Below are 22,588 nucleotides of genomic sequence, written 5' to 3' on the forward strand. Positions count from 1 at the left end.
ACCAGCAAACGGCCAAAAATGGGGCTCGCTAGATTTAACAATAGTAACATACTCAATTGGCATGCATGATATTTCTGTTCTGAAAGAATAAACGGGTAAAATGATTGTAAACGAATAAAAAACTACCGAATTAATTTAAACAATATTCACTTACTTTATGGATTGCGTTTAATCAGCGTTACATTAAGGTTCCAAAAACTTGTCTGTTGATGTAATAAAGCATAGTATCTTAATTTATTCCCAATTAACATTTCAATATAGATTGTTATCAGAGAATCAGTAAATATCAACTTGGATATGTAAAGGACAAAGGCAAAACTGTTTAGTATAAGCCACCACTAATATGTTTGCACTTAAGCAATACCCTAAGGTATAATGACTTCCTATTATTACTGAACCATTGATTCTTAGTGTGGAAAGTCCATAGATTAGTGATTAGATAAAGATTAACTAAACTTCTGAATTGTGTATGTATGTACATACGATGACCCAAACCTAAAGTGTTAAAAATGCTAAAATAAGTTATTATTGAAAAGACTCCCAGTGAAAGTCATACTGATTGAATGGGCTAGTGGTTTCTATATTATCTGCTAACTGATTTAGATACTTCTAAGTACATAGTACATACTTTACTTTTACTCGAACAGAAATGGATAAGGGAGTGCTAGATAATTTAAAGAATAGCCATTAGCCATGCATAACTAATTTGATTTTGTTAAATGAATTGGAATCAAGCAACACATATTAATTGATATCGCCTACCCAATCGAGATACTAAATACTAAAGAATACGAACCTACATATTCATAATAATTATAGAGACGGTAGTAAGACCATGGTGGATAGGTTTCTGAATAAGAGAAATTCTCAAGTATTCGGTTATTTAAATAAATGTGATAACGTATTTTTAACTATGATGGTAGTCATTATACCACTCTGTGCAAGTAGTTCTGAAATTAAATAATGGCATAATGACAAAGACACATGAGCATTTGTTACAGAGTATATTACCTATGTCTAGGTAACGAAAAGGAATAGTAGGTATTCGCTGCGTGCAAGGCAAGTGGTGGGGGGAGCCGAAACAAACTCAGCGCTTGATGTGGCTAAATGACAATATGACAAGTTAGCAAGCAGTGTTTCTGTCGATTCACATACTTTTGAGTTATTTTGTTCACGTTTCTTTTTGCCTTAAAAATCATGTTTACAATAAAAATGGGCCACGATAGATGTTGTGTGGTAAACTGTAATAATACTAGATGGTCTAGACGAAACATTAATAATAATTAATATTTTTTTTATTTTTAACACTAGGCTAGAAATTAGCCTTTTATATCATATTATATTTATTCCAGGCTCAACAGCGTATCGGCTAATTATTTTATCTCGTCTGTCAACACAGATTTTGCTCAGATGTTAATAAAATAGTATGGATAATACAGTGTGTACCAACATTAGGTGTTTGTAATATTATGTAGTTATAATGCCTGTTATTGAAAACTCGGTAAAAGCATACCTTTGGCACGTAGAGTTGTCTGTCGTCTATCACAACAGACATTGTGATGCGAGTGAACATTATTTTTAACATAAAATGTGTTGATTTAAACCTGTGAAGAAGGAAGGAAAGGGTGATAGGTAACTTCAATTAAGTATTAAACTTTTTATGTTATAGTAAAAGGAAGAGATCAATCATGAGCCAAATAATTATTGGTATATGATCGTGGCCTCAACTGTTAGCTTGATTATCAGATTTAATCAGAATATTGAGATATAAAATGCAGGCTGGAGGCTGGAGCTACACAAGAATCAGAATCACAATTAGAATCAGATGTCATATAATGAAGTTCTATATGTATCTTTCTTCATTAATTTTAATATTGCTGTGAAATATCGTAGTGTTAAGGACATGGTATTTGTTTTATGTACGACTACTTCAGGAGCAATAGTCACAAGACAGAGTTATCAGTTTTATTCGTGTCCCTATCCTCTTGGGTCACAGTGGACAGTTGGACACCTGTCCTGTGTGGTTCTTCACCAGTGCTCACCATCTGCAGTATACCTAGATATGCTAGCCTGTAATGTGGCTTTGTCTTTAATATTTTTTCTGTTCGCCCACCGTGTGGCCATACGTCCATGCCTATCCCTACGCTTCCTTGCCATGTGGCCAGTGATTATGAGCTTCTCCAGACTATAGGATCCTCTTCTGCCTCGATAGTAGAAGAAAGTACGTGCGCGATGAGTACAAATAGTGGATAACCTCGGTTTGATGTTGAGTTCGTCGAGACTTGATGCAATTTCACCTACTGGGTTCAAGCATTCTTCGCCAGCACCACCTCTCAAATGCATCTGTCCTATGATGGGTTTCAGTTTTAATGGTCTAGGTTTGGACATGTACAGAAAGATCGAGAAAAGAAGGCGTCCGCATTAGTGTGATACTGGTTGTATGTTCTCCCATATGCATACCCTGGCGAGTCGTTTCACCGCAGCTTTGGCTATCTGATCTCTTCTGACCACCCTTTGGTCGAAAACGCCATCGTCGCTTATTTAAGATCCCAAGTAAACCAACAACTTGCCTCTAGATCGTGCAATGTATTGGTACTCTTCATTTTACCAGATAGATCGACATGCATCAACTTCGTCTTATTTCTTTTGATCCTGGGGTATGAATCTGGTCTGAATCCTGAGTATGGAGTTATGGACTCATATCTGACATGCTCAATTTTAGAAACAGAACCGCAAGTTATTTTCCACAGACACTTAATCTAATTATAATCATGTCATTTGCAAAACTGAGGTTATTGATAAGTTGGCTATCAACCAGTGGCGGCGCGTCAAACATATCCATAGGCAAGCCGGGGCTAATTGGCTTACATATTTCCTTTACAACTCTGCTCAAACGTCCAAAAACAGGCAAGCCGGTGGGAATCGGCTTTTATGGACGCAGTCTCATACCAACTCAGACACCACCCTAACAGCCTTCCAATACTCATTATGTATTCACCGATGTCAGTAAACAGTTGCACTCCTTGGTCAACTTTAAAAAGATAACTCAGTTAAGGAAATCAAAAGTCTTTGCGAAAGCCTTTAAAGAGTATACAGACGCCGTGCCCACTGTATTCTCTATTAATTGCCACACATTGAGTATTTGCTACTGAGAGTACTGAGTGAGTACCCTTCAATGTCTCTCATGGTTATCAAAGCTGTGAAGTGAAAATTCGCGAATAAAGGAAACGTAGTGGGTCAATTTGATAGACACAGCAGTGAAAATACCGTAGTACGGGAAGCGGGCGATTATTACACTTGAAGATCTGATCGGTTACATTAATTAAAGAATAGTCATGTAAAGTCGTAATGAATCGGTACCTCGGTAGGTACAGTTTGCTATGCTGTTTCTACGATCCTTAGCATGATATATATATATAGGTTAGGTTAGGTATATTTAGGTACACGGTAACGTAAATGTAACGCAGTAAAAAAGAGTTGTTGACAGGTTTTGTAACTAACCAAGATGAAAATAAAGTGCTCAGTTTATATTATTTGAGTGTAGCTCAGGTTAAATGCATTGATGGCTTTCATACCTAATAGAGAGGCTGACACGACTGTCCCAACCTTTTTAAACTAGATTATTTCACACCAGCATCAGAAAATGATTAGAAAAATAAAAACTGCAGTAATTTTTGGCACAATATCTATTTAATAAATCAGAATGAACTACAAGAAAAGGTGACTTGACTCGAAATAAGTGCCTGATTTGACAAGTCTGTTAAATATCCTTAGCTTAGCTTAAGAAAATAAAAAAGAATGTGGTTCTCTTGAGTTGTAGATAGGTTCTTTCTTTTACATGTTGATTTGTGATTAAATGAGAATAGCGTAATTCTTCCTTGGCTGGGGAGGGCTGCCGGACATGAAGTAGATACACGAAGAGATGGATATGTCAGCAGTAGGTTTAATGAATAAGCAAGTAGATTAAAATACTTCACATAGTAGATTACTGCCAGTAGTAATAAGTAAAGAGAAGTGGGAACTTAGGTTACATATACACGTCACGTTTGGTTAAGACGGTCGCTTTTGTCTGTGTAATAACTATGGTTCGATCGCGCGGTCGCCGCGGTGTTTAATAAAGTTACAGTTGTTTAATTACGCAAATTATGCTGGTCATCATGTATACGTCTGCTGTAGTAGAAGTTCTGACCCTTGAAGTAGTGAAACAAGTTATTAACGATATCATAAGAGCAAAGCAGCATATAACATCAGAACATCACAGATGGTAGTCATAGATAAAACATAGCGCGAATTGAGTTCTCACTGTCTAACAACACCGATGTTTGATATCAAATCGGTGTTGCCACGTTGTAATTAAGGACTGCTCGGAGCAATTTGGGACCGAACGCGCGAGATTGTGGGAAATACCACACATAGACATAGATATAGGTAGACAGAGAGATAAGTAACGGACCAGAGATGACAAATCGCAGCCGTGATCCTACTCAGCTGAGCTCAGACACCGATAAACGCTCAGTCGCTCGCACCAATCTCAGGATACTGCTTTCATTCTCAAATCAGAGATCAGTTAGTTTAGCACAGATATCAATGAATGCTCAGATCAGTCCCAAGATCATATTATTAATCAACTCAGCACAAACCTTGATGAATGCTCAGACCAATCTCAGGATCAAATTATTAATCAGCTCAGCACAAACATTGATGAATGCTCAGACCAGTCTCAGGATCCTGTTCTTTATCAGCTCAGCACAAATACAGATGAACAATCAGATCAGTCTCAGAAACGGTGTGCCACAGCACATTTCTACGACATCATCAGAAATGGTACGAAATCTCAGGTCATGCCGATTCACAGCGCCAAAGCCGAGAGAGGCATCCAGAGGATGAACAGCTCAAATACATTATTATTCACATTAGTGTTCTTATCATCTAAGGGTCGGTTGCACCAAACTTTTCGTATCGTTAAAGAGTTCGCTAAATTTTTATGTATGGAAAGTTTCATAGTAAAGTGCCGGGGCGCGCCGGCTGACGTTGATCAGTCTGTCAAATGTGGTCGGTGCAACTGGCCCTAATTGTTGATTTATTTACATGTTTGCCTATGGACATCTAATTTCAATTAAAAGAGTAGCTTTTTCCTGCGGGGCGGGAGTGTCGCGAACATGCGAACCGGCTAATAGTTGCCAGCGTCATGGAGTAGATGGCGCTCGCAGTCATGTTTAAGTTAAATAACCGCTTCTAGGTTATTGTGATTTTTTAGGACAAGACAAGAGGGTAGACGCCGAACGATAGTAAGAAAGGGAGGTTATGTGCGAACAGATACGGAGGGAGAATTTTGCTTTGGGGATCAATTCAACGGCTTTCTTATAGTGTTATTAGATTAATGATGTGCCTCATGTAAATTGTGACTAACGTATATCAGTATTCAGAGTGAACAGTGATCCGAGGGAATTGTTGATGGCTAATATGAACTTATGGTAAACTTAGTGTGAGGAATGGGGTCGCTATAAGGGGAGGTTTGGAGGCGACTATGAGGTTCAAGAAACCAGGTGGATAATCAGGTGAAACTTATTTTATATGCAGGTAATAAAGTAGGACACCAGCAATGAGTGAATCGTCATCTCACTAACGTCCAGGCCTCATATAGGTATGTAGTATGATTACATATCGCTAACCAGTATCAGTAAAGGCATCATCTCATTCGATAGGTTAACAAGTATGGTGAGCTTGACGACAGATGGGTTGATGTAGGGTAACTGATGTATATCTTGCTAAGATAATCTCGTCTGCCAAGGTGTTTCGGCAGGAAAAACCTTGGCAGACTTATATATTCCTAAAATGGGGTTTCATACCTACCGTCTGGAATTGGTTTCATGGTGGTATCAGATGGGTTAGTGTAGGGTAACCGATGGTTACCTTGCTCACATAATCTCGTCTGCCAAGGTGTTTCAGCAGGAAAAGCCTTGGCAGAATTATTAGTGTCCGACCGAAACGTGTTTTTTGCCGAAACCGAAACCGAAACCGAATGTTCGGCTTTGGCTCTAGTTTCGGCCGAAACCGAAACCGAACCTTTTGTAGACTTGATAAAATCGTTGAAAAAATGTCATAAAACCGCTTTTACACAAATATTATGGGGCTGTCAACACCCAATGTCCTTGAAATTGATGTTACTTAAGCAGTTTTTTAAGAAAATTACTAGAGTTAGACCAAGATAATTCTGCAACGATTTTGATAACACACGCAGTGCGAGTGTTATTTAAACGTCAAAATTTCTATGAAATTATGACGTATAAATAACATTTGCACTAGTAGCACTGCGTATGCTATCAAAATCATTGCAGAATTTTCTTGGTCTAACTCTATTCATTCAGCAGTCAAGCTAACATGTATCAACCAAAAACCAACCGAAAACGCGAGCGCAGCGAGCGCGAAATTTTTTGTTAACAATATCGCAAGGGAAGTAACGGGAGCGGAAAACCGAGAAAAAGGTGGATGGACTGTGTGAGAGATGATATGAAACGAACGCAAGTGAATGATGAGATGACGGGCGAGAGAGAGGTATGGAAGAAAAAGACATGCTGCGCCGACCCCAAATGAATGGGATAAGGGCAAGTGAATGATGATAATCGTAAGGCTGGGTACCGATCTTCACCTGGGCCTAAAAGTCCGAAGTGCCCAAGTGAGGCGAACTTTCATGCGAAGTAAAAGCCGTGCTTCAGGCTTCAGGATAAGTAGTTGAGCACAGACTCCAACCAACGTCCATTGTATTAAAAAGCGAGACGCGCAGGCCGAGCATGGCGCAGCGAGGCGAACGGCTAAGTTGAAGTAGAGGACATGTGGAACACAAACCAAATGGTAAATTGAGGTAAAAAGTGAGGCTAAGGTCGAGCATTCGTATGAAAAACTGCACTGGGGACACTTTTAAGGGTTTTATCTTCGTTTTAATCAATAGTCAGAAAATCAACTTTGCAGTACTACTTGAGCGTAGCCTTTAGCCTCGCTTAAAATTTGCCATTAGAGGTAGATAGGAAAGTGACTGAATAAGAGCGAAAAAGACATCGTTCGACTCGGGCCAAGCTGATACTCGGCCAACGGCTACGTGCGATAGTGCTATCTCATTCACTCCGATATAAAGTGTGCGATAGACAGTGTGCGCGTTATAGGTATTGACAGCCTCATAAGACTGCGTCGACCGTCCAGTGGCGCCCTCATTGGTGGAATTGTGTTTTATAATATAAATATACCTATACATGAATCAGTAAATGTCGGTTATTACTATTGTTGTCCTACTTATTCCCCAACTTTTGGTCTTTGTCCGAAGTGCCATTTCGTAAGTTTCGGCCCGGCCGAAAGGTTCGGCCGTTTTTTGGCCGAAACCGAAACTACAGCCGAAACATGATTTTTTGGCCGAAACTGGCCGAAACCGAAACCGAAACCGAACCTTCGGTCGGACACTAAGAATTATATATTCCTGACATGAGGGTTCATACCTACCGACTGGAATTGGTTTCATGGCGGTATCAGATGGGTTAAATTAGGGGACCCGGTGGCCACCTTTGAGAGCGTCTGCCAAGCACTTCCGGCAAAAAAAATACTAGCAGACTTCGCTTTTATGTGTCTACATGTAAATTTCTAACTGCTGCCATAACTATTATTTCGGTATCAGATGGGTTAAATCAGCCCCCTTTTTTTGCACCGGAAGTGGCCTTCTTTTTCGTACTTTCGGCAAGTTCCGCCGTGGCAGACTATCGAATTCGGACTTTGCATCACTTTTATGGGAAACCATTGTGCATTTCATCGTGGTATCAAGTCGGTTAGAAAATTTGCGGCCGGCTCTTCTACTATTAGATCAATTGAATGCACCTACCTAGTCGGTCGGTAAGCACAAAGGGTCGAAAACCGCGCGCGTGCGAGGGTCTGTGGAGCCTGTATCTATGGATGTGGTAAGCCATAATCTTTCTTGTCAAATACCTACCTATATTATGTTTATTTCAAGTTTATTTTATTTCGTTTTTATCTTACCAATTATTTTTATAGGTATCGTAAATTAAAAAACAATGTTATAAATTTTGTCGTACATATTTTAAATTTTATTTCTTTCTAACAAACACAAATGTTAAAATGTAGGCTAAGGACAAACGATTATCAAGGTCTTGAAGATCTATACATAAATTTTTATTTCAATTACTTATACAAGCTAAAACACATAGTAATTAACTGCCTGCTTATAACGTAAACTTTTAAAGTTTTGTGCCTTTTCAATACCTACTATTACTTCTTTTAAACTACTAAAATTAGGTATATGCGCAATGATTTAATTTGCAGGTTACAGAATAAAATGCACCTTCATACATTATGATAAAGTTTACTATTGCGTGTTATATAAAATAGTCGTTACGGTCAAAAGGTTAATCTTCCTTTTCTTAATACATAACTGAGAATACGGAGTACGATGCCTTCACGATCTGAAAATAATTTAAAAATTTAAGACTATTTGCGCATGCGTTAGTTTTTGTATAGAAGAGACGTTTTCAAAAGTCGCCCTTATTTATAACTAGGTACACTCAGCAGCAGAAGTTGCTAAGCGGGCCACGTGGTCAAACTGATCTTGACGCGACTTTATTGTTAAGAAAATAAGAGCGTGTCAAGGTAATTTTGAACACGTCGCCCGCTTAGCAACTTTTGCTGCTGACTGTACCTAACAAAGAGGCATTAATTACTTTTAAGTACCTACTACAAATGAATGCAACTTACCGATACATACGATTGATAAGAGAGTTCTATGAATCCGAAACTCTTGATGATGACAGGTTTCTAAAAAAAAATAGGTTAGGTAAATAAACAAATTTAACTTGCCAATTGGCAATAAAGCATTATTTTACTTGCCAATTGGCAATCAATTGTAAATAGTTACAGATGTCAATCACAATGAAAAAATCAAAGATGATCACTGGACGACTCGATGGATTCGAGACCCACATCCTTGGATTGCCGGTCCATTGCGTTACCAATTCCGCCAATCAACGCAAATTTAGTCATTGCAACTATGACAACGACACTAGCGACATCTGCATTCTAAGGTCTACAACGTTAAGGTTCTTTCATTGTGATTGACAAATGTATTTACAATTTATAGATTCTAATAACGGTACGTCCCACATTGGGCTCGAAAATCATTTATTGGTCAACAAAATTCCTAATCGTATAAAATAATTGCCAGATTATAAATTTAAGAAAATTGACAAACATAAATTAATAGAAAATCGTATTATCGTACACTGTAATCGTACACTGAAAATCAGTGTCGTAACACTACTCATGTGCTGCGACCTTAGAGCATTTAATAACTGGAGTGGCCATTAAGAGCTTACCCCTCTGCCGAAAAACTTGCACAATTGTGCAAACTTTTGTATGGACTGACATGGCTATTTGTACGTTATGTATTCAAAAGGTACTTAAATACTCAATACAGTACGTAGCGGCCCCCTTTTTTAAATACCTACCTGTTGTTAAATTTAAATAATCACGATTATTTAGCAGTGGCGCTAGTGTGCACGTTGATGGCCTCTTAAAAAGTGGTAGAGTATCGTACTTTACATATATGAAAATATTAATCAATGTTTATAAGTAGGTACCTGTGCTTGCGCGATGGAGATGGTGACCAGCTTGCGCATACGCACCGAGGACTGTCTGGTGCAGTTGTGCCAGCCCGAGTGGAACATGGCTGCTGGCAGGAGAGTCGCCTGTTAATAATGTAAAATAAGACTTTTTGTTAGTCACCACAGACAAGACATCCTCCAGACTGAGCATAGTAGCGCTACCCCCTCTGCCACAAATATACGGTAGTTTTACTCCATTTTCGAGTCAAAGTGTCTTTGTGTGACGCCCATGTCTTTGAACGGACCAATAACGGCACGGGACTCGCTCACCTCGTCCCCCGCACCCCATTATTTTTGGCAGCATCGGTTTCATGAAATAATTGCTCTAAAGAAACTCCGTCTAGAGTCTAGAGGATTCCTAGTCTATGTTAGTCACTGTGTGTTGCGCTGACGGGGACGGCTCCTAGAATTAGTGCGATAAGGACAACTGCAGCTTAGACGAAAAATCCTGCGTAAAAATCTCAGAAATCGAGGTTTCGTTCTCGACATTTTCCTCCTCGTAACGAAATTGTGTTATTGTTTCCGATTGTGTATGCTAGGCGTCTGTTTACGGCCGGTTTAATTTGGCCGATTTTAGCGCTATTTGAAGTAACCTAGTTCTTATAATAAGTTCTTGGCAAAAATTTCATTTTTGGTACAAGCTTTTATCGCTGACTGTACTTTTCTTACGACAGACAACTAACTCATCGAGACAATTCTAAAAACCCCTAACACAATTAGGTTGCGTTGTTTCATCACAGAGTTCCTATGGCCCCCTCCTGTCTCCATCATCAGATCAGTTCGACAGTTATACCATATTATTGTATTGTTATCAGAACTACATACAGCTGCCAATTTTCATGACGCTACGATCCTTAGAAGATGGTTAAATTAGTTACCTTAGATTCCATTACGGTTAGTTACATACAGGTCGACCTAATAAAAGTTTGTTAAAAACAAGAATATCAAAAAAATAAAAACATACAGACACAGATACTGTTACCAGTATTAAAAAGTTACTCGTCTAGGGCCAAAATCCAGAGAGGAAAATGTCGAGAACGTTTGGATGGAAAAATTAACACTAATGTATCCTCTTAATTTTCATTACTTTCTTAATAGGCTATAGGTATTTATATAATAACTCTATGACTTAACAGCTCTTATTGTTAATTTCTATGACTTAACAGCTCTTATTTCTAATTTATGTCTTTTTAGGGTTCCGTACCCAAAGGGTAAAAACGGGACCCTATCACTAAGACTCCGCTGTCCGTCTGTCTGTCACCAGGCTGTAACTCATCATGAACCGTGATAGCTAGACAGTTGAAATTTTCACAGATGATATATTTCTGTTGCCGCTATAAGTAGTAGTAGTAGTACTAGTAGTAGTAAACTCTTTATTGTACAAAAAGACATATTCAAAATAACATACAATTAGTAAGAAGTACAAAGGCGAACTTATCCCTTTGAGGGATCTCTTCCAGTTAACCTTTGAGTAGATGAGAGGAGAAAGTGAAAAGAGGGTGACAAATGCAGCAAAATGTACAACAAGGTGCCAGAAAGATAAAGGATATAAATACATACAAAATTTATAGGATAAACATATATGTATATAACAACAAATACAAAAAAAAAACTATTTAAGTGGGGCTCCCATACAACAAACGATATTTTCACGACCTTTTTGTCAGTGTCTTAGACGCGTGTAAATGTAGTTATTTGTTTTACAAGGGGGCAAAGTTGTTGTTTAACCGCTCGTGCTAATATTGATACCAAAATTGAACCACGAGCGTAGGGTTGGAATCTTTCGCTTGCTCGGATATCAATATTAGCACGAGCGGTTAAACAACAACTTTGACCCCGAGTGAAACAAATAACTATTTTGGATCGTTTACTTGGTAGGTAAAGATGTTTTCACGTCACCTATTCGGAAAATTCCGGCTTTTTCTTCCCCGCTAGGAGGGATCAAAGTGGCACTTTTCCTCCCTGCTAGGGGGGATCAAAGTGGCACTTTTCTTTTCTAGGCCACTGTTTTTGTTATTTATTGCATTCTTTTTTAGCTTGAATAATATTTTGAAACATAATAATTGAGTGTACCATAACATAACATAGCATTGCATTGCTATAGATTTTATCCATGTTGGTATTCAAATTTTCAGCATAGTCAAACTATCATTCTGTAAAATTTGGTCATGGGACAAAGTTACTAAGCTTCTGAATACCAATTGATTTAGTCTGTTATCTGCTTCTCATCGAACGAGCGAGCGAAGCGAAGCAAAGCGAAGCGAAGTTCTTACATTCAACTTGGAACAAGCGGCTGGCTAGGGGCACGTCTCGGCATTTCGATGTTTTTAAGCTGAACTATCAGAGGATAGTTTGATGGGGGTTCTCATCTGGCATAATATTGTTTGTCAGAAATACATTTCGCATAACATGTATCGCAGAAACACTTTTAGTCGAATGATAATTTTGCATAACTATTACTTGGCATTACTATTTACTACGCATACAATACATTTCGCAGCATATAGATTACTGTTGGCGATTTTCGTTTAGCATATGTAATTTTATGTTGGTACCATAATCATCCTGCAGTATACTCTTATTATGGCATAATGATTTTATCTGCTAGCAGAAAAGTGGGTTGAGTTAAGTAAGAACTGCGACCCGAACAAAATTGGACGTGTGCCAGAAAAGAAGGTTAGGTTAGGTTAGAATTGCGACCTCCTACAATAACGAATGGCTGCCAGAAAAATAGGTTAGGGCTGCGACCTCCTACAAAAACGAATGGCTGTCAGAAAAATAGGCTAGGTTAGGTTAGAGCTGCGACCTCCTACAAAAACGAATGGCTGTCAGAAAAATAGGTTAGGTTAGGTTAGGTTAAAGCTGCGACCTCCTGCAAAAACGAAGGCTGTCAGAAAAATAGGCTAGGTTAGGTTAGGTTAGATAGAGCTGCGACCTCCTACAAAAACGAATGGCTGTCAGAAAAATAGGTTAGGTTAGAGCTGCGACCTCCTACAAAAAAGAACGGCTACCAGAAAAGTAAGATCAACTGCCATAAAAACAGATTATGTTAGAACATATTAGGTACTGCAGCACATTGGTAAGTCAATTAAAACCATTTATAACATCACCTTTAATTAAACTTGATAGCTTTATGGCACCAAAATAGTATGCAATACATTTATCTGCGAAATCAATATTCGTTTAAAATACTATTATGATCATCAACAGTATGCCAAAATATGGTTCTAGGTTATAAAACTCTGCGAAGTGATTCTATGCTAAATGATACTATGCGAAAGGTAATTCTGCCAAGCGACACTTCTGCCAAGTAACATTATGCAATACAAACATATGTCAAAAAACTTTCTGCAACACATTAGTAAACCGTTTGATGGACAATAACTTAAGTACCTAAATGTGTTCTAATTTAAATGAAATTGGGTAAACGTGTAGTTGACTTAAATGTATCAGTTAAGGGCTCCACAGACCTTGCAATAAATCTCACGTGATTTTCAATCCATTGCCGACTAATTAGTAGGCGCAACAAATTCAATCGCTCTATATACTTAGTTTTAGATAAACCGCGAGTTCTCAGTTCGGGACGAACTACTACTTAGTTATTTTCCTCCGTATTTTCACGGAAACGTACGAACGTGGGGTCCATATTGGGTTGCATACAAGTTTAAGTCATATCTTTGATGCGCATAACAACTTGTGTCATAATCATCATTGCGCATACAAATGAAAAGCCATATTATATTGTGTCATACATTTTTAGCCATAATATTTGATGACATACTCAGCAGTTTTTATATATTTTGTTGTGCATATAGGTTTTGATTATAATGAATCAAATGTCATACCAGCTAAAAGCATATTTATCGATACTTATAAGGTTTTTACGTATAACGTTTTGTTGCATAATAATTTACAACCACAATGATTTACATAAATAATTTAAGAAAATAATTTTAGCCTCTCAACAACTCCTCGAAAAAACCTTTTCCCTAATCTCCGCCCAAACACTTAATTCGACGGAGCCCCGCTCACGCGGGGCTCCTATTTCTGCGTAGTTTGCCCTTCGGGCATCTAAAGAAACCTAACGAACCTAACCTACCTACTATGATTAGTTTCTTTTATAAAACCGTTTCTGCTACTGAACCCGGCTCCTATCCTTCGTAGGTTGCTCACAACCATACATATTTATTATTAATGCTTTGTAACATTATGAAAAAAAAAACATATTATGACAACTAAATATATGACTTAATTTATGTCTATATTAATACTATGCACTGCAATACTTCGAACGAAAAATACTTATGGATATCAAGCAGCTGACTTAAAATTTTATGCAAATTAAATTAATGACTATAAAAAGTATGACATAACTCATTTATGACAAAAACTCAGTTATGCTCAGGAATAATTCTGACTAAAGATTTTTATGACTTACAATTTTATGCATAAAGTGTTATGACAATTAAAAATATGACAAAAGTTGTTATGCGACCAGAGGGAGTCCCACGAACGTGTCTTGCTATTTCAGTCAGTCTAGGTCTACCTCTAAGTATCTTGTCGAATTTCACCTCGACGGTGATGTCTCCAGCGTTCCATAAGAATAGTCCAGTGCCAATCAGGATTAACAACGCCATTAAGATGATCTGCATCATTGCGACCAGCGTCCGCTCTGTGGACTAGAAAACAGAAATAAATAGTACGAGTACGTGGGTCAAACATAAAACTATGTTCACGTCTTTCCTGTTGACATACCCAAAAGTTAAAAGATAAGATTGCTGCGCCCTTGTAGGGTCCATATTATGTAGGTACCTACCTAGTACTTATTATGTAATATGCTAATATGTTTGCAATAAGTGCCTTTGATTTTGACTTTTGACTGTTTTTTAAGTAAGGTCAATGTGTCTAGTTCCGTCATAGGCGCTATTCCGTCCACGGGTGTATATTTCTTTGATTTAATTTCAATCATAGGAAAAAAACTATTTGCTTTTGATTGCTGAAACTAAAAGCAATCACTGCTTTGTTGACGAAATTATCAATGTTGTTCGTTGTTCGAGAAAAACGCCATTTCCTAGCCACACTGACCTTATTTTGTATGGTTATACATTTGTTGTTTGGCGCAAGTCCTTAAAAGCTGGACAAGTGGCTAAGAAAGATTGATTGAACTGTCACTCAAAAATTGGATTCCTGAGCTGAGAGTTCGACCACAATACACTTTAACTGTGTTAGGGTGGTATTCCACCTGTCCAATGTGTATTTTGTCTCACATTTTGCTTAATGAGAGAGTGAGATGCAATGACATTGGACCAAGATATTGGACAGATGGAATACCACCCTTAAGAAGCCCACAGATTACCAGTTCGTCGGACGATATCAGCCTGTCAGTTGTTTGGAGCTGTCAAATTTTGCGTTTAACTTGCGGTAATCTGTGGTCCCTTTACCAACCATCATCTGAATCATGAGCAGGCCGAGTGAGCAGACGTTGATGATGACCTGACCGCTGAACGCCATGCCGCCAGTTAGCTGTATCTGCCGCGTGCACCTACAGGACATTTCCATATATCTGGAAGGCGGTTCGGACTTAACACATTTAAGGTGACGATCGGATTCAAACTGCACCAGCATTACTGCATCCTAGTTATCAGCATAGGCACAGAATAAATAATAGTAACTAGGATGCAGTAATGCTGGTGCAGTTAACAAAACGCGTCTATTACAACAGATATGACCGCAAGGTGGCGCAAGAGCGAGCACTCGAGCAGGCGTCCGTTCCGTAGCGTTCCGGCAATTACTACAGCTAGACACCAAAAATGTATGTGAGCCGCATGTATGTCAGATACTTGTAGCGACGCGACGAAATCGCGAAGTAAGCCACGCCTGGAATTGGTGCAGTTTGCATCCGAACGTCGTCACGTCTCTGTTCGTAGACGCTTTTCGCTACATATGGGTTTTCCGGTGTTATCGGCTATGAACGTAATTCATGGCTCGCCCTGGTGAATGCGGTTATAATCTTGTTAAGAAAACGGTCATACCTATAACCGTTTAATAACAAGATTAAAAGTACGAAACGCGCTTCAGCAGTATTTATTTATTTAAACTTTATTGCACAAGAACAACTTAATGTACAAAAGGCGAACTTAATGCCATAAGCAGCACACACACATATCACAGCATTTCAGTGGTTTGACTGTAGGGTGGCAAAGTGGGCTGAATGCCAAGGGGCCCCTGGAATGAAGAGGCACCCCAGTTGTTACATTTACGCCACAGCAGCACTTAGCATATCACCGACCTCACACACCGACCGTCGCATAGATGACAATAAAGCAAATATTGAAAATAAGAAGGACTGGCCTTACGGGCAATAAGGATGGGGCCAGTACAGCGGTGTGACACCACTATAGGTACAACGCGATTGGTTGATGAGTTCGCATCACGCGCACGATTGGTGCAAATAGTTGCGTGAGACTGCACGATTGGCTCGAATTCGTGAGTGACACCGCTGTACTAGTACCATTTTTAGTTATAAGGCCCGTCCTATACGACAATGCCCTGGAGCGGTTGAATTAAATTAGTCAGGACTAGTTGTTAAATCATACAAAAGGCTGCTTTTCCACCGATGTGGAGGAGAGGAGATTCGTCACTTACATACATGAATGTGTGGACTTGTGGAAGTAGACATTCTTTACTCACCATAGCGTGATAGCATGCATTTTAATCCCAACTTTAAAAGCATTTTCATATTTCCTCTCCTTTTCCTCCTGACTGCCACTGCCTTCAAAGATATCGTTCAGGTCTTCAAAATATTTGCACAGATGCTTGAACTGGTGCGCGTTACTAATGGTGCTGGTGATAATTAACATGTAGACGGCGATGATCCGGGCCAAGAAAAACAACCAGGCGATGCAGTGGACTATGCGAGCGGCTCCAGCGATCATTCTTCGGTCTTCAACGTCTGGCCATACAGGGATCATGTTGGTGAAAGTCGCGTCTGAAAACGTTAATGGTCAAAGGATCCATTTGCATAGAAGTACAACTCGACTAACAATTTTTTAGTGTTCCGTACAAACTTTGTTCACGGAACATTTATGGGATCACTTCGGTCTTGCAAATCAGTTATTTTTTAATGAAGGTTGAGGGAGGCGATTGCTGCGTCATACTCGTGAACGGGTGCTGTTTATGGAGACTGGTCTATTTAAGCTAACACGGGCTATAGGTATTTAGTAACTTTATTTTTGAGTATAATTACATTGAGACACCTCATTCAGGCTCATTCGGTTCCCGTATGTTATTTTTTTATCTCTTAATGAATGTTTTAATTATACAGGATTTTGACTCTTGGAGACCCTATACATCGCTAAGGATAAATTGACTAACCGTATAAGTTCTGATACTTATTAGATACTCATTAACACCTCTAAATAATATTAGATTTTTGTGTTTGTATGTTTGTGTTTTTTTTAATATATATTTTGTTCCTCTCCCATTTTGGATTTCACGGGCCTATAAATCCCGGTTTTTTCATAGGCTTTTGTGGCCTATTTGCTGAATAAATGTTAATGTTTGATGTTTTTTTTGAACAAGGTAAAATTGCTAGACCTAAGTTAATTGGCAAACGCAACCATGAAACAAATACATTATCTTAAATCTTTAAACGAGCAATTCTTGTATATGTCGCAGGCATTTTGTAAGAATCCGCCGTTTACAAACGGCGTCGTCAATTTACAAACGGCTTCAGGTTTTAAAATGACGACGCCGCGCCGTTTCTAAAATGCAAAAGGCAAATTGTAAACTGTCCGGCATTATGTAAAATACCTTATGACATTAACAGCGCCGTTTGTAATTTCCCACGGCATTTTGGTCGAAATAGTTCTTTAATTTACCACGCGTGGCGCTGCACATCAAAACTATGAAAAACGGTGGGCTGTCCATTAAATCTGGAGTTCTTGGGATGGTCCCACCGCACTGTTTCTTTTCAAAAAATATTTCCTTCACAACTGAACTAGACGAACTATTTCTGGGCGGTTTGCCCTTCGGGCATCTGACGCTACCTAACGAACCTAACCTACCTACCTATTGATATTGTGTGACGTCCGTGAAAACATTACACTTTGGGGAAAAAGCGTAGGTAGGTAGGTAGGTTAGGTTCGGTTAGGTAGCTTCAGATGCTCGAAGTGCAAACCGCCCAGAAATAGGAACCCCGCGAAGCGGGGCTTCGTCTAGTTAAGTTGCGAAAGATATATAATAGAGTCCCGTTTTTACCCTTTGAGTACGGAACCCTAAAAACAAACTCACAGTAAACTAGAATTTCATTTGATTTACGGTGTCATGTTAGCTATTTCTTCGACTGTAATATATTTATTTTGTAATGCCTCAAAGTCGTGTTTAGGTATCATTTCCTATTTCACGTTGAATCCTAAATCCTAAGCATAAGTACTCACTTGTTGTAAGCGCCTGAATCCCACTCCCAAGCCCATAAGAAAACATCGCAGAGCTGCATATAAGAACAAGCGCCGTCAAATACCGGAACGTTGTTCTAAGCATCATTTTCTCGATGGTTCCATCGTTACAAACCTCGTAAAACCTCACGACAAGTGTCATCACCAACTCTCTGATCTCTCGCTTATAATATAAAATGTTGACATAAACCAAATACGTAAGGCCATTAACACACGTCAATAACATTCGATCGCTGCTCTGCTTTTCAGTTAAATTCGGCTGCGTCCAAAAAGCACCGCAATGAGACATAATAAACAAAGCTACTATGACTTCGAGGACTGGAGCTATTGCGTTATAGATTTTCATCAATTTTGCAGGAAAATCCATGTCCTCAAACCAAAAGTTGGTACCGCAGCTCAAAAATGCGATCTTGCAGATGGTATGGAAAAGGCCATACGTGCGATTATTCTTTACGGTCGTCATGTTGCGTGATGCCTTTTTGATACGTGGCATCTTAGCGGCTATGAAATTCTTAGTGCCAATAAAATGATTTTGCAAATCATGGAGTATAAAAGAAGGTAATTAAGTACCGACCGTATTTAATAATTCAAATCAATGAAGCAACGACGTATTTAATAGGTGGAAAATCTTACACCTTGCCTCCCTTGGTAATTGAGTTGCATATTCATTTTATGGCGTAGATTGTATTACAGGATGTTGGTATATATGTTGGTATTACAGGGTGGATAAATATTTTCCACTTATGGTAACAATCTTCACATCCAAGGAGCATTATTCAAATTTAACAATGAGGAGGCACACTGAAAGGTTAGGACAGATAAAATAAAATAAATAAATAAATATTATAGGACATTTTTACACAAATTGACTAAGCCCCACGGTAAGCTCAAGAATGCTTGTGTTGTGGGTACTCAGACAACAATATATATAATATATAAATACTTAAATACATAGAAAACACCCATGACTCAGGAACAAATATCTGTATCATCATACAAATAAATGCCCTTACCAGGATTCGAACCCGGGACCATCGGCTTCATAGGCAGGGTCACTACCCACTAGGCCAGACCGGTCGTCAGTTGCTACTACAATCCGACATTGTTTACATTTTGTTGTCAAGTATCAAGTGCGAATTTTATAGTAATACGTGTGATTATTAAAGTAAAATGTAATCATTTATGACTGTACGGGAACTGCAAGCCGAGCTTCGAAGGAGAAATGCTACAGTTGGTGGAAAAAAGGCTGATTTAATACAAAGATAATCACTTTAATATATATGAGGTTATCTTGTGTATTTTACCATTTTTACCTTAGAGGATATAACCAACGGAGACGCCATGTCTAAAATTTTCGGTACAAAATAGTCTGCCGTTTTTTGCGGGGGACGGGCACATCAAATGTATAGGTACGTCATGTCAGATAAACGTCAGTCCATACATATGGTTGACATGTGGTTGACCATTGGCCGCCTATTTTCGACAGAGGGGAACGCCTGTTAATGGCGGCTCCATTGTTAATTACTCCGAGATTTTTACCGTTTATTCAAATTTCCGAAAGCTCATGTGCAGTTTTTCCTTTTATATTACAAGTGTTCGAACGAAAACAAAGCTTTGGTGTATACCTGGATGTACAAGAAGACGAGGAGTTTCATATACGCCGCCCTACGACACTATCAGATAGGTACCTACACAAAGTCGTGATGCGTCTGGAGTACAGCATGTGTGACCAAGACATGCCCTAAATGATGTAGGTACTACTTCATTAAAACTTAGCTTACCTGTATTTACTCTTTCCAAAATATTTACCTCCCTAAAATGCAGCCTATAAAATCGGTCTTTGTCATTTGTCTTAGTTTTTGATATACCTAAAGCTTTTTCTCGCCGATTTATACATATCGGGTCCTTGGAAAAAAAGGGAGATCCTATATTTCCACAATTTGTCGCACAATATTGGAGTATTTTGGAGAAAAAGGAGAATGTTTACAATTTATTTGAAAAAATGTATGTAATTTGACAGTGACAGCAAACGATTATGGAGGCGTGATAAAATGTCAGTTTGCCTCCTAATTACAACAACATTACATTACAGTACAACAAATCTAACTACTTACATATTGTTTGAGAATGTTTATGTAAATAAGCCATACGAATAAATAAAAACAAGTAAAAAATGTTTTAATTTAATTTATTTATTGTGATTTTTAGATTTAACAAAAAAAGGGAAATTATTTTCTAAATATGTACCTATTTACATCTATTAATTCTGTACTAATTTGACTGCTAGAGGATAAAATTTGTCCTAGAAATCAAATATATAGCCAAGCCCGAGAATATCAGATTTTGTGGTGGTTTATCCTTTCATAATATACAGCATATAGGTACCTACATTTAATAAAGCTGAAGAGGGTCGAAAGTCTGTACATGGAAGATATTTGAAAAAAAGTTTGCTGGGGATACTTAGAATTGATTACAGAACACGTTCCAACAGTTTTTAGAATTTTTGTCTGTTTGTCTGTTTATCTGTTTGTCTGTTTATTTGAACGCGCATCACGTGAAAACGGCTGAACAGATTTTGATGAAAACTTTACTAATCTGTCGAGAAAATCCCCGGCCAGGTTATAGGCTACAAAAATTCAACCCTTAAAAGGGAGGGTAGCCACAACACTCGATTGACTTAAGTTTGCCCCTGAATCGTACTTAGGAAGGAGGGGCAAACTTTTTTTCAAATATGTGCTAACACTATAGAGTACCCTGGTAAACTAACAGATGGCGCTGAATTTAATACGATGTGACATAAATAAGCCACCGAGGAAGGATTTTGCCAAATTAACTCTAAGTTTAGAAGACCTCTCTTCTAAAATTTCAATCAATCGTACGGATATCAACAAATTTAATTGAATAATTGTGTTGATTTAATAATACAACAAAATTAAACGACAGTAAATTAATTGCCCCTCATTGCACTGTGCCATCTTTTGGGGAGCTGAGTAAACATTAAGTAACCAAGAAAACTAAAAATGAGTTTACATAGTTACGTAGTGGTAAAATAAACACACATATCAACACGCGTATAATTGCATAAAATTATTTTCACTTCTCATGCTCAAAAAGTGCACCTTTATGTCGTGCGTAGACGACATAAAATCGCATTTTATGCTCTAGAGCATAAAGTAAAATCATCTATTACGACCCTTATTGACTTAGCAATAAAGTCCAAATTCTGCCATACAAACTGCCAGCCCTGCCGGCGCGCCCCCGACCGGCGCTCTCCCGATCGGCGTGCCCCGCGCCTCCGACCGGCCCAAGAACAATTTTCTTTAGTCTTGAATAAATACGTTAAAATAACCTAAAATATTTGATTTTTTGTATATTTTCCTCGCAATCGAAGTGAAAAGCAGAGTGTACAACAAGGGCATAAATGTCCATTTTTACCCTCGTCTACTATTTTGGTCTTCGCTTCGCTCAGACCAAAAAATTGCCTCGGGTAAGAATGGGTCACTTTATGCCCTTGTTGTACAATCTACTATTATTTTCTCCGTCATGAATTATACCTAATCGTAATTATATCGCATCCATATCAAATCCATATTCATACGTATCGCCTCCTTAAGCACTTAATAATGGCCACGAAGGTGGGTACTTTGAAAAAAAAACATTGACCTCTGTCATTTGCAGTGCCGGATTAACCCTTTTAAGCAAAATAAGCACTTGCTTAGGGCACCATGTCTAGGGGGCACCAAAAATTATCGAAAAAATTTCGCGCTCGCTTCGCTCGCGTTTTCAATAACATTCTAAGATGTTTATGATAAAGGTGACATTTGGGTGGCGACTGCAGCATCATTAGGTACTCTGTTGCAACGTTACTGCTGCGGCACTGTCAATTTTCGTGATAAAATGATGTGACTGATTTCCATTCTCAGCTGAAATGCAGCAATGAACGTCACTCAATTTACCAAAAAAATTCAATGTAATCTTGATGACCCTAGGGAGAGGGGGCACCAGGGTCTAGAAATACTTAGGGCATCAAAATATCGTAATCCGGCCGACTGGTCGTTTGCGGAGTCAAACGATTTGGGACTCGCATTTTATACGCATTACCATGCCTTCCCAAAAAAAATCGAATCATTCGCGAAAGTTTCGCAATGCATTGAGGTTACAAGGGGCACGTGGTCTTCCTCAGGAATCTGAAGAAGACCACGGTAAGTGGCGCTCTAGCCAGGCAGTCCGCTTCGCTTTCGCTCGCGCGCGTATACGTTACTGTACTTAGAGAATATAACCAAACGGAGTGGTGATTAACAGGCGTTCCCCTCTGTCGAAAATAGGCGGCCAATGGTCAACCACATGTCAACCACATGTATGGACTAACGTTTATCTGACATGACGTACCTATACATTGATGTGCCCCTCCCCCGCAAAAAACGGCAGACTATTTTGTACCGAAAATTATAGACATGGCGTCTCCGTTGGTTATAT

The 22,588-nt window shown here is 38.7% G+C and overlaps 2 protein-coding genes and 1 long non-coding RNA gene across 3 annotated transcripts in view; 1 reads left to right on the forward strand and 2 right to left on the reverse strand.

The window, feature by feature from the left end:
- The window catches only part of LOC134791999 (dynactin subunit 4), a 252,550-nt gene that overhangs the window by 107,634 nt on the left and 122,328 nt on the right, over positions 1-22,588 (forward strand). The window lies entirely within an intron of this gene.
- On the reverse strand, positions 8,421-18,612 carry LOC134792009 (uncharacterized). The gene is made up of 7 exons (XM_063763122.1): positions 18,095-18,612; positions 16,347-16,644; positions 15,102-15,198; positions 14,228-14,335; positions 9,633-9,740; positions 8,752-8,811; positions 8,421-8,462 (listed from the first exon to the last, which is right to left on the reverse strand). Exons 1-7 carry the CDS (start codon positions 18,603-18,605, stop codon positions 8,421-8,423), a joined length of 1,224 nt encoding a protein of 407 aa, XP_063619192.1. The 5' UTR covers positions 18,606-18,612.
- LOC134792043 (uncharacterized) overlaps positions 18,937-22,588 on the reverse strand; it is a 314,893-nt gene continuing 311,241 nt past the window's right edge. The window contains exon 2 of the long non-coding RNA XR_010144377.1: positions 18,937-19,095. This is a non-coding gene — a long non-coding RNA (uncharacterized LOC134792043). The remainder of the gene's footprint in view (positions 19,096-22,588) is intronic.

The sequence above is a fragment of the Cydia splendana genome, chromosome 7 (assembly GCF_910591565.1).
Source record: "Cydia splendana chromosome 7, ilCydSple1.2, whole genome shotgun sequence".
Classification (NCBI taxonomy): Eukaryota; Metazoa; Arthropoda; class Insecta; order Lepidoptera; family Tortricidae; genus Cydia; species Cydia splendana.

Bases quoted from the DNA above. Each gene is read 5' to 3' on its own strand.
- LOC134792009 (XM_063763122.1), bottom strand. From the start codon at position 18,605: ATGCCACGTATCAAAAAGGCATCACGCAACATGACGACCGTAAAGAAT. The intron at 15,199-16,346 runs GTGAGTAAAGAA...AATGTCCTGTAG, and splicing joins ATGCATGCTATCACGCTATG to GTGCACGCGGCAGATACAGC. The intron at 14,336-15,101 runs GTTGGTAAAGGG...TCTGTTTTCTAG, and splicing joins TGCTCATGATTCAGATGATG to TCCACAGAGCGGACGCTGGT.